Below are 13,182 nucleotides of genomic sequence, written 5' to 3' on the forward strand. Positions count from 1 at the left end.
AGCAGCACACTCCCCCCCATTGAAATGAGAAGACACGTAAGCAAGTCTCAAAACCAGACTTCCAGATCACCTAAAGCAACCCCAAAGGGAAATGAGATGGAATAATCTGATTCTCAACCACCTGGACTCCCTGAACTGGCAATGAAAGAGGATCTGGAAAAAATGAAATCAGAAATAATTTTTCACGTAACAGCAGAGATTGTGCCCATAGTGCAAGATATGATTAATAAATCTAGAGAGGACACAGATTTAAAAAAATAGAAGAGCTGAGGAACATGTTGGAATCCCAACATAGGAAACAAATGGAATCCATAAAACAGATGCAAACAGATTTCCAGGAGATTAAAAACTCCATTGAAAGTTTACACAGCGTAATGAGCCAATGTGAAGACAGAATTTCAGACACAGAAGATAAGATTGCAATTAGTGACTGGGAAAAGAAAAATTTCTTTAAAATAGTAAGTGACCATGAGAAATCAATCTAGCAGCTGCTAGATGATACAAAGAAGAATAACATAAGACTGATCAGAGTCAATGAAGAAACGGGAGAGAGTGCAGATTACATTAAAAAAAACTATTCACAGAAGGGATGGCAGAAAACTTCCCAAGCAGGGGAAAAGAATTTGACATACAGATAAGTGAGGCATATAGGAATCCAACCAGCCTTGATCAAAAAAAACTACACATAGACATATAATAGTTAAGATTCCAGAAACCCAACAGAAGAACAAAATTCTACAAGCAGTTAGAGAAAAGAAACAAATCACATACAAAGGAAAGCCCATCAGAATCACAGCAGACTTCTCAATGCAAACCCTCAAGGCAAGAAGAGCTTGGAGTGATGTATGTCAAGCCCTAAAGGAAAACAGCCTCTAACCCAGACTGATGTACCCTGCAAAACTATCTTTCAAAATTGATGGAGAAATAAGATACTTTCATGACAAAGAGCACTTTAGGAACTTCATGAATACCAAACCAGCATCCCCCAAAATTTTAGACAATATCCTAGGAAAAGACAACAAGGATCACAACCCCAGGAAGCCCAGCAGAATGAATCCATTGGGCACAATAAGAAATTAAACACAAAGGGGAGACTCCAACAAAAAGAAAAAGTCATGACAATGATAAGTCAATACATATCAGTTATAACCATCAATGTTATTGGTCTCACTTCACCAATCAAAAGAAATAGACTGGCAGAACGGGTCAAGAAGCAAGAGCCAACGATATACTGCATACAAGAAACACACTTAACTCACAGACTGAGAGTTAAAGGGTGGAAAACAATATTCCATGTGACAGGAACCCGGAAGAAAGCAGGAGTAGCTATCCTCTTTGCAGATCAAGTGGATTTCAAACCAACACTGATTAAGAGAGACAAAGAAGGACACTACATCCTTGTAAAGGGAACAATCCAAGAGGAAGAGATGACAATCATAAATATATATGCACCAAACACTAGTGCACCCAACTATATAAAACAAATTCTAATGGACATAAAAAATCAAATAAGCAAAAAAAAAAAAGTTAAAAAAAAATCAAATAAGCACTAATATAGTAGTGCTGGGGGACCTCAATACCCCACTATTACAAATAGATAGATCAACTAGACAAAAAATGAGCAACGAAATACTAGAACTCAACCAAACTCTTGAACAAATGAACTTAACAGTTGTTTACAGAGTGTTCCACCCCACAAAACCAGAATACACTTTTTTTTCAGCTGCACATGGGTCGTTCTCCAAAATAGACCACATAATCGCTCATAGAACATGTTTAAACAAGTGCAAAGAATTGAAGTTGTCCCCTGAATATTATCAGATCATAGTGTGATGAAATTGGAGATCAATAGCAGAAGAAACTGCAAAAATTTCATAAACACATGGAAATTGAACAACACAGTGCTGAATAACAAATGAGTCACAGAGGAAATTAAAGAAGAAATCAGACAGTTCCTTCAATTAAATGACAAGGACAATACAACATATTTGAATCTATGGAACACAATGAAAGCAGTCTTATGAGGGAAATTCATAGCAGTGAATACTTATATTAGGAAAACAGAGCCTAATTAAACAACCTGTTGCTGAACCTCAAGGTTCTAGAAAAAGAAGAGCAGGACAAACCCAAAGCTCATACAAGGGAGGAAATTATAAAGATCAGAGCAGAAATCAATTCAATGGAGACGAAGAGAACGATACAAAAAAAATCAATGAAGCCAAGTGTTGGTTCTTCAAAAGAATGAACAAAATTGACAGTCCCTTAGCCAACCTTATCAGAAAAAGGAAAGAAAAGGCCCAAATCCATGCAATTAGGAATGAAAAGGATGAAATTACAATGGACCCAGCAGAAATCCAGATGATCATCAATACCTACTTCGAGAACTTATATGCCAATAAGATGGAAAACACAGAAGAAATGGACAGATTCCTAGATACATATGAACAAAGTTGAATGAAGAAGACCTAAAAATTCTAAACAACCCAATATCAATGAAATTGAAAACATAATTAATCAACAAGTGGGATCTCTTCTTACTAAAAAGCTTCTGCACAGCAAGAGAAACCACCAGCAGTGGGAAGAGACAACCCACAATGTGGGAAAAAATTTTCAACAGCTCTCCCTTAGACAAAGGTCTACTATCTCAAATCTATAAAGAACTTCACAAAATCAGACCTCCAAATTTAAAGACCCAACCCAAAAATGGGCATCTGAAATGAATAGACATTTCTCAGACTTGATTGTTTGTGCTAGTTCATGTGTGACTGAGGTTTTCTTCATGGAATCTTTTCCTACACCAATGTCTTCAAGAATTCTACCTAACCTCTGTTCCAGCTGGTTCAGCATCTCTGCTTTAATATTTAGATCTTTAATCCATTTCAATTTTAGTTGAGTGCATGGTGAGAGATATAGATCTAGTTTTAATCTTTGGCAAGTTGAAACCCAATTTTTCCAGCACCATTTATTAAAGAGGCTATCTTTTCTCCAGTGAAGGTGTTTGGATCCTTTGTCAAAGATGAGGTGGCTGATATGTCTGGAGTTGTTTTTGCATCTTCTGATCTATTCCACTGATCCTCGGGTCTCTTTCTTTGCCAATACCATGCTGTTTTTATCACAGTAGTTTTGTAGTATAGTTTCAAGTTGGGGATTGTGATACCCCCTGCCTTGTCTTTATTGCCTAGAATTTCTTTTGCTATTCTAGGACTCTTCTTGTTCCAAATGAATTTTGGGATTGTCTTCTCAAGGTCCATGAAGTATGCTGCTGGAATTTCAAGCTTGAATGTGTCTGGAGTTTTTTCTGCATCTTCTAATTTGTTCTACTTTCCTCAGGTCTGTTTCTTTGCCAGTACCATGCTGTTTTTATCATAGTATCTTTGTAGTATAGTTTCAAGTTGGATTTGTGATACCCCTTGCCATGTCTCTGTTGCCTAGAGTTGCTAGAAACAGCCCATCTGCCCATCAACTGGAGACTGGATAAAGATGTGTTTTTTTAAATAAAATGAAGTACTATCAGCCATATAGAATGAGAAACTAGAGACATTTATAGCTAAATGGATGCATATTGAGGCCATACTCAAGTGAAATAAAAATAGGACACACATGTAAATATCAAATAATTTCTCTGGTATGAGGAACTGAAAGTGTAAATAAGGATCAAAATGTATAACAGATAATTTGAAATAGGAAGAAAAGGACCAAAGGGGAAGGAGAAGTGGGAGGGGTAGGGGAAAGGAAAGAAGGGAAAGGACTAAATATGAGAAAATGAAAAAATGGAAACAAAGTCTTTTTAAATAGGGAGAGATAGAAGGGTTGAAGGGAGGGCAGGGGAGTGGGGAAAAAATAAGAACCAAGAGAGATTATGTAAAGGTGCAAATTTCCAATGATGAATGTCATTATATTGTATACCTAAAATGTACCAATAAAATTAATTTTTTAAAAAAGCAGTATGAAACAAATGAATCCATAATCATTGTTGATTTTAATATATGTCAGTAATTGATAGTACTAGGAGATGAAAAACCTATAAGTATTTAGAAGTCTAAATGATATAGTTAACCATCTGGCCCTAAATGACACTTTTGGAACACTATTCCCAACAATGGGGAAATACAGTTTTCCCAAGTGCAAATAGAATGTTCACTTCAATGGGGTAAATACTGGGCCATCAGTAAGTCTCAGTAAATTTTGAATAAAGATTCAGATTAAGGAGTATGTTTTCCTGACTACAATGAACTTAAGTTAGAAATCAACAACAGGTATTTAAGAAAAGTCTTAAATATTTGGAAATTGAGGCAAAAAAAGTATAAGGAAAATTTTAAAATATTACAACCTTAATGGAAACACAAAATTTGTGGGACATTTCTAAATCTTGGAGGATTTACATCTTAAAAGTGCTTACATTAGACAATGAGAAAAGCTTAAACTATCCAAGATTCCAGTTTTAAGAAACTGCAGATCTTCAATGAAACTGAAAGGGAAGAAATGCTTTCAAATTTTTTTGGAGGCCAGCGTCACTCTAATCCTAAAACCAGATAAAGATCCAACTAAAAAAGAAAACTACAGGCCAATCTCTTTACTGAACATAGACGCAAAAATCCTCAATAAGATATTGCAAATAGAAGGTAACATATCATCAAAAGAATCACACACGGCCAAATAGGTTTAATCTTAGGGTTAAAAGGATGATTCAACATATGTAAATCAATACATGTGATACATGATATAAACGCAAGGAAAGACAAAAAAAAATCATATCAATAGATACCCAAACAAGCTTTTGACAAAATCCAACACCCTTTCATAATAAAAACTCTGATGAAAATAAGTATAGAAAAGGACCCTGCTTGAACCTGATAAAAGACATTTATGACAGACCAACAGCCAACATCACATTAAATGGGGAAAAACTGAAAGCTTTCCCTCTAAAATCAGGAATAAGACAAGGATGCTCACTATCGCCTTTTGTATTCAACATAGTACTCAGAACATTAGCCAGAGCAATCAGGCAAGAGAAAGAAATAAAAGGGATACATATAGGAAAGGAAGAATTTAGAGTTCATGTTTTGCAGATTACATGATGCTCTACATAGAAGACCCAAAGAATTCTATCAAAAAGCTCTCAGAATTAATAACCAATTTCAGCAATGTAGCAGGATACAAAATCAACAAAAATCAATAGCAGTCATGTATGCCAATAATGAACTCAATGAGAAAGAAATTAGGAAAACGATACCATTCACAATAGCGTGAAGAAAAATAAATACTTACAGATTAACCTAACCAAGGAAGTGAAAGACCTCTACAATGAAAACTATAGTACTCTGAAAAAGGAGACTGGAGAAGACAGCAGAAAATGGAAAGATATCCCTTGCTTCTGGGTAGAAAGAATGAATATAGTCAAAATAACCATACTCCAAAAACTGATACATATATTCAACACAATCCCAATCAAAATACCAATAGCATTCCTCATAGAACTTGAGAAAACAAACCTAAAATTCATATGGAACCAGAAGAGACTCAGAATAGCAAAAGCAGTCCTGGGCAACAAGAGTAAACCAGGAGGCATCACAATACCTGGTTTCAAGTTGTGTACAAAGCAACAGTGATAAAAACAGCATGTCAAAAACAGACGTGGGTCAATGGGACAGAATAGAGGATGCAGAAACATCTCCAGACACATTCAGCTATTTAACTTTCAAGAAAGGGGGTAAAAACCTATGTTGGGAGAAAGATACCCTCTTTAACAAATGGTACTGGGAAAACTGGCTGTCTGTCTATATGCAGAATATTGAAGCTGGACCCATATCTCTCACCATGTACTAAACTAAAATAAAAATGGATCAAAGATCTAAACCTTAAAACAGAGCCAATGAACCTACTAGAAGATAAAATAGGTAAAAAACTATTGAAGTCATAGTTGTAGGCAAGGAGTTTCTGAACAGATCTCCAATTGCACAAGAAATAACAGCAAGAATCAACAAATGGGATTATATCAAATTAAAAAGCTTCTGCACAGCAAAGGAAACAACCCACATATTAAAGAGACAACCTAGAGAATGGGGAAAAAATTATTCCACCTATTCTTCTGACAGAGGACTAATATCTAGAATATACAGTGGTACCTCGGTTCATGAACTTAATTCATTCCATGACCTTGGAAAAGAGAGCCATGTATGTGTTTGTGCAGGAAAGATGGCCACAGTTCACATTAGTCACCCAATTCAGAGTTCACAAACAAAAAGAAAATTTTGCGAAATGTTTCTGTTTGCAAACCAAATTGTTTGCAATAAAAAGCATTTGTGAATTGAAATTCCACTATATAAAGAACTCAAAATTTAGACCCTCTAAAATAAGAGACCCAGTCAAAAAATGGGCAAGGGAAATGAACAGACATTTTTCAGAAGAAGTACAAATGACCAACAAACATGTGAAAAAATATGCGGCTTCTCTGGCCGTTAGAAAAATGCAGATTAAAACAACACTGAGATTTCATTTTACACCAGAAAGAATGGCTGTCATCAAGAAATCAAACAATAACAAATGTTGTATGGCTGTAGCGAAAAGAAAATTACCCTTCTACATTGTTGGTGGGAATGTAAATTAGCACAACCATTAATCAGTGTGGAGATTTCCAAAAGAACTAAAAATGGAAATTACAGCTATTTTACCCAGGTATTTCCCTTCTTGGTGTCTTTCCAAAAGAGCTAAAGACATCATATTATAGTGACATATGCATACCAATGTTTATAGCAGCACAATTCATAATACCTAAATCCTGCAAGTAGCCTGCATGTCCATCAACAGATGAGTGGATAAAAAAATGCATATACACATAATTGAATACTACTTGGCTATGAAGAATGATAAATTCAAGCCATTTGTAGGAAAATGGATACACCTGGAAAATACAACGTTAAGTGAAATAAATCAGACACACAAGTTTAAATGCTATATGGTACCTCGCATTTGAATATGACAAAGTACAAATAAAGAGCAAAATAAAAGACTGATACAAACAGGGAAACAGATCTTTTGCAAATGGGAAAGAGAGTGAGCAGGGGACAGGAAGAGGAAGTAAAAAGATTGAAGATGTGTACCTGTACCAAATACCCACAATGAATGTAAACATTATGTGTCATAAACATAAACTAATAATAATAAAATAGAGAAAGGGGATGTAGAGATGCAAGGAGAGGTGGTTGGGGAGGGGAAGGGAATAGAAAGGAATCAGTATGTGTTATGTACAGGCACCCACTCCCTAAGATGAATGTAAACTTCATGTACTGCAAACATGTACTAACAAAAAAAAGTTTTTAAGCTACCAAAAATAAAAATAATAAAAGGAAGAGATTGTAAAAAGTGGATATTGGATGGGGCAGAAAAACAAGCAATTAATAGAGAAAATTACAAGAAAGCCACAGGTAGTTGTTCAAAATGACTAATAAAATAAATTAAACTGGCAACATTTTTAAGATGAAAAAAGAAGAAAATATAAATGATGCAGTATCAGGAGTGAAAGAGGAGACATCACTGTGGATTCTACAGGCATTAAAAGGGTGAGAGAATATTGGGAATACGTCCCCAGACTCAGTTTGTTGATGCAGATAATAAAGCACTCAGACACCAAGAAATCTCAAAAAGGCAAAGTTTTACTTCTGCAGAAGGGTGCGAGCACACTTCAGCATAAGGTAGCAGGTGTGCAGAGAGGGTGCAGCAGGCTCCTTTCATCCCTAATGCATGAGAAGCCGCTGATCTTTTTCCCCGTTGGCTGGGTTGAGGGTTCACAATCTGTTCTGATTGGCTAGTTTAAGCACCCTGAAGGGAGGAGGACCTGAAGGGTTGCTGGGCAGGGTTGATAAGGGGAAAGGAAGAGGGGCAGAATAAGGGGGTGGAAAGTCCCTGGCTATTGATGAGTTATCTTTGGGTGTCAGCTGTATTCCCAGAATCTGAACTGAACAAACATTTTCTGTAACTCAGTGTGCTCAAAAAAAAAAAAGCAGGAGCAGCCTAGCGTGAACTAGAGTTTAAGACAGAGACACTCCCTTGTTTATATTTTTGATAGAAAAGACAGGGCTGGGGTTTCTCACAAGAATATTACTGAACTACTTTTAGCTAATATATTGCTATCTTGGATGAAATGGCCAAGTTCCTCAAAAAGCAAAATAAAGTCGAAATGATATAAAATAAAAATTTGAAAAGCTCTGTATTAAATTTGCTATTAAAAATATTCCCACTCACAAAATTCCAGGTTCAGAAAATTTCATTAGTGAATTCTCTCAAATATTTAAGGAGGAAGTAAGTAATGTAATCATACATAAATTCTTTCCAAAATTAGAATAGAAAGGAACCTTTGTTTTATGGGATCAATATTATCTTGATACCAACAGCAAAGTCATTATAAGGAAAAAAAGAAAGCTATCCTTCATGAAATAGATGCAAAAATTATTAATAAATATCGAATACAATGGTGATCATGACAAATGAAGTCTATCTTGGAAAGCCAATTATAAAATCAATCAGTGTAAGTATATTAATTGAAAACCCATATGATCAAACGTACAGAAACTGTGAGAAAACTTAATACCTATTCAGAATAAAAACTATCTGCAAACTAGGAGTACAAAGAAATTTCCTCAATTTGATAAAGAACATACATGAAAAACTTAGTCATTCTTCATAATGGTAAAACATTATGAAGATCAAGGACAAAACAAGAATTTCTAATTTCTGATTTTCTCAATTTGAAGCCCACCATGATAATGTAAGACAAAAGAAGTGAAAGATATAGAGAGGAAAAGTAGTATAACTGTCCTTATTCATAGTTGACATGATTGTTTAGGTTAAAGCAACAGTTTAGTAAAATAATTTTAATTACAAATGGCAAAACAGTAACTTAACAGTGGGAAAGTCTTGTAGACACCTGCTTAGTAAAACGATGAAAGATAAGACCACCAGAAATAGGACAAATTTAAATCAGAACCAGCTGACAGAATGCACAAGACAAACACAGCATCACCTCTGTGACATTCCTGTCAGAGGTTCATAATCTGAATCTAATCATGAGGAAACAGCTTTTAAAATCCAAATTGAGGGCTGGGGATTTAGCTCAGTGGTTCCAGCACCTGCCTCGCAAACACAAGTTCCCGAGTTCGATCCCTGGTACCCCCTCCCCCAAAAAAGCCAAATTGAGGGACACTCTACAAAATAACTTCTGTAACTGTCGGAATCGTCAAAGTTGTGAAAATCAAGGCTGACTAGCACACATTAAGGAACTGAAGACTATTCCAGACTGAAGGAGACCAAACAGATATGACAATTGCAGTGTGTGGTTATGGACTGACTCCTTTGTTATGAAAGACATGTCAAGGACAATTTGTGAAATTTAAATGGGTAGAAGAATTAAATAGTAGTAATGTATTAATGCCCATTTCCTGATTCTGATGATGGTGTTGTGGCTACACAGAGGACTAGCCCCGTCTGAGGAAATATACACTCAAGTATTTTCCAATAAAGCTGGTAAGTTTTTCGCTTTCTCTTGTCTGCTAAATCACAACCCATCTGTTTTCCATTTTCCAATTTTTTATTTTAATGGTTTATGTTATTGATACTCCTTATCTATTGTTTACTTCCTTTGTATTCTCTTTTATGGCTATGTATTTTTTAATCTTTTAATTTTTCTTTCGTTTGGTTTTAGGGGTGAGCAGAATAAATGCCTCTGTTTAATCTGCCATGAAAACTGGAAACTTCTCTCCGCCTTCCTAAACAGTAGTGTGATATGGGGAGGAAGAGAGTGAAAGAGAGGTATCGCACCTGCAGAGGAAATTATCAGTTGGAGAGAGGGGACAAGATGCTTCCCCCTAAGATCAGGAACAGGACAAGGCCATCTGCTCTCACCACTCCTATGCAACGTTATCTTGAAAGTCTGAGGTACTGCAAAGACAACACAATGAAATAAAAGGTATGCAGGTTGGGAAGTAAGAAATAAAACTGTCTTTACTGGCATCTGACGTGATTGTCTATGTAGAAATTCCAAAAAAATCAATAGAATGAATACTTGATCGTAGTAAGGACACAATATGAGGTTAATATAAAAAAGTCAATCGCAATTTTATATACCAACAATGAAGAAGGAATTTGGAACACACAAAAACATTTACATTGGCACTTCAAAGGAAAGAGGTTAGGTATAAATCTAACAAAATGTGAATAAGCTCTATAATAGGAAAACTACAAAGCTCTGATGAAAGAAGATATAAATGAAGAGATATACTTCATGCATAAAAATAGGATGACAATGCTGCCAACTGTCATTTCTGACTCCATCTATAGACTCAATGTGTTCCCAAAGAATAGCACAGAAATATGACCACCAAGCTATTACCAAACTGGTCTTTAGCAAAAGAGTAAAGGCAATGCAATGGAGAATGGACAGCCTTTTCAACAGATGGTTCTGGAACAAGTGGACATCTACACACAAAAAGTCACTGCAGACATCTTTCACAAGTTAATGAAATTAAATCAGACCTAAATGTAAAACAAAACTAGTAAACTTCCGAAAGATAAGAGAAGTGATCTTGGGTTTGGTGATAACTTCTCAAAACAACAAAAAAATTCTCGAAAGAAAAATAATGACAATTGACTTCATTAAAATTTTAAAAAATTGTTCTGGGAAAGACATACAGATAATTAAATGACAAAATATATGAAGAACTCTTCAAACTCCACGGTCCGAATTTTTTAAAAGGCAGAGGGGAGACCCAAACAGACTTCTCACCAAAGAAAAACAACTAAATAAATATGTAAAGAGATGTTCAGCACCATATGTCATTAAGGAATTACAAATTAAGTCAGCAATGAGATACTTCTACACACTTACATTACATAGCTAAAATCCAAAACAGTGATAACACCAAATGCCAGTGGAGATGTGGAGATCACAGCACCTTTACAACAGTTTGGCCATTTCTTACAAAAGTGCATGTACTCATGTCATTCCGCATGAGTTGAAATTTCCTGTCCACACAAAAAGACTGCACACAAATGTTTATAACAGCTTGATTAATAATTGCCAACACTTGAAAGCAACAGAGGGGTTCTTTGGTAGGTGGATGGATAAACTGACTGTGGTGTAGCCATGCAGTGTAATATTATTAAGTGATGAAGTGATCTATAAGGACACAAAAAAGACTTAGTATAACTTTTTTTTTAATTTTTTTTTTTTTTTTTGGTACCAGGGATTGAACTCGGTATCTTGCACTTGCAAGGCAGGCAGCAGAACCACTGAGCTAAATCCCTGGCCCGACTTAGTATAACTTTAAATGCATATTGGGGAGAGAAAGAAGCCAATCCTCAAAGGCCACACGTAGTATAGTCCCATCTCTCTGACATTCTGGAAAAGGCAAAAGTACAAAGTAGTAAAAAGATCTGTGGTTGCTGAGAGTCACAGGGAGGGAAAGATGGCTGAGTAGGTGGAGCGCTGGGGAATTTTAGGACAGTGAGACTGCTGTGTGATGCCCTCACGATGAGTGCACAACACTGTACCATTGTAAGGCCCTTAAAATGTACAGCACTCTGATGTAAACTACAGTCTAGTTAATAATAATGTGTCTGTATCGGCTCACCCATGATAACAAGTGCACTATAATAATGCAAGGTGTTACTAGAGGAAATGTAGAGAGTGAGTTCTCTAAAATGATAGTTTATTGAACACAATTTTTAATTAAAAGGAGAAATTTAAAAATCAATTCTTTGAGGAATTTGTTGCAGTGATAGAAATGTCTGTATCTGGACTAGATTGGTGGTCATACGTGCGTATACATTCATCAAAACTTATTTATACTAAAAAAACTGGTTTATATTCTTAGACATTCCACTGTAAGTTTGGGTTTCCTTCTGTGTAAATTTTACTTCAACAATAAAATCAATGCTTTATTGTCTTTTGTTCCTTAATTTGTCAGTGGTCAACTATACACATCACCTAACCCTGGAAACCTGAAGGAAGGAGAGCCCACCTATAAATAAGTGTCCTTGACCTTGAGAAGATACAAAGAGGCCCTGCCATATTCTTAAGTGTCATGAATGGTGAAGAGTAGCTCTCTCAAAGGCCTGCTCTAGTGGGGTTGGTCTTCTTTCAAGTTAGTTAATATGCAGAGGGAAAATTCTAGATCCAGGTTTCTTTCTCTAACTGTAGCTTTTGTTGCCATCTCATTATAGCCTTTCTTTCAGCTTTGGTCACAAGTACAATGCCACTTCGGGTCTGGGCCCACACATAAAGAAATCTTGGTCCAGAAGTACTGTCGGGAGCTTGTCTGGAACGACGTGGGAGGCCTGGGCAGGTAGAGAGGGAGGGCACAGCCAAGGCCCACAGGTAAGAGCTGGTGCACAGGCAGAGGAAGGGGCTGGCCTGACTTCCTGAGGGAAGGTTTGTGTTCGGGAGCTACAAGAAACCAATTCCTTAAGTAGAAGAAGGTGAAATTTGGGTCTGAGAACATAATCTGAAGAACTGGGGAAAAGCACTCTCCCGTGCTCAGAGAGGGGTTCAGGGACTTTGATTTGCTTCAAGACTACAATGGGTAATTTTATATGTCACTTTTAGGCTGTAATGCCCAGTTTGCCCAAACACCAGTTTAATTTGCTGTGCAAGTGAGCTTTAGATGTGAGTGACGTTCCAATCAGAAGACTGAGTAAAGCCAATTATCTTCTTACCACTACCTTATGTAGGTAGACTTCATGCAATTACATGAAGAACTTAAGAGAAAAAGAAAAAGTCCCTAAAGAGGAGAAAAGTCTGCCTCCAGATGGTTTTGGCCTTTGCTGCAATATCAGCTCTTCCCTGGGCCTCCAGCCTGTGCTGCGGATTTCGGACTTGCCAGCCCGCATCACTCCTTGAAATCAGTCACTCCACTCCTTTCCCCCTCTCCTCCTCCTCCTCTTCTCTCTGTCTCTCTCCTATTCTGTTTCTCTGAGGAAGCCCCAACTAACAAACTGACTAACCACTACCAGCTCTGAAGCCCTAGCGAATCCTCGCTTTATGGAGAAGTAGGTAATTCACATGAAGGTGTTGTTTATGTAAAGTTGGTAGACTTATATACCTTTTTTTCCCTTAAATTCTTTTATTGGTACATTTTAGGGATACAATTCGTTTACATTTATCATTGGGTGCTTGTACCTGTACACGAT

The 13,182-nt window shown here is 36.5% G+C and overlaps 1 protein-coding gene across 1 annotated transcript in view; it reads left to right on the forward strand.

The window, feature by feature from the left end:
* LOC147829159 (uncharacterized) overlaps positions 1-11,939 on the forward strand; it is a 29,942-nt gene extending 18,003 nt beyond the window's left edge. Inside the window, exon 2 of the mRNA XM_087206820.1 lies at positions 9,698-11,939. Within this exon, the coding sequence (XP_087062946.1) occupies positions 9,698-9,726 (29 nt within the window). The 3' untranslated portion in view covers positions 9,727-11,939. The remainder of the gene's footprint in view (positions 1-9,697) is intronic.
* Positions 11,940-13,182: the final 1,243 nt, after the last annotated feature.

This window comes from Heterocephalus glaber, unplaced genomic scaffold (assembly GCF_053883595.1).
Source record: "Heterocephalus glaber isolate CG9 unplaced genomic scaffold, H.glaber_assembly_v1.0 deba00000738, whole genome shotgun sequence".
Taxonomy (NCBI): domain Eukaryota; kingdom Metazoa; phylum Chordata; class Mammalia; order Rodentia; family Bathyergidae; genus Heterocephalus; species Heterocephalus glaber.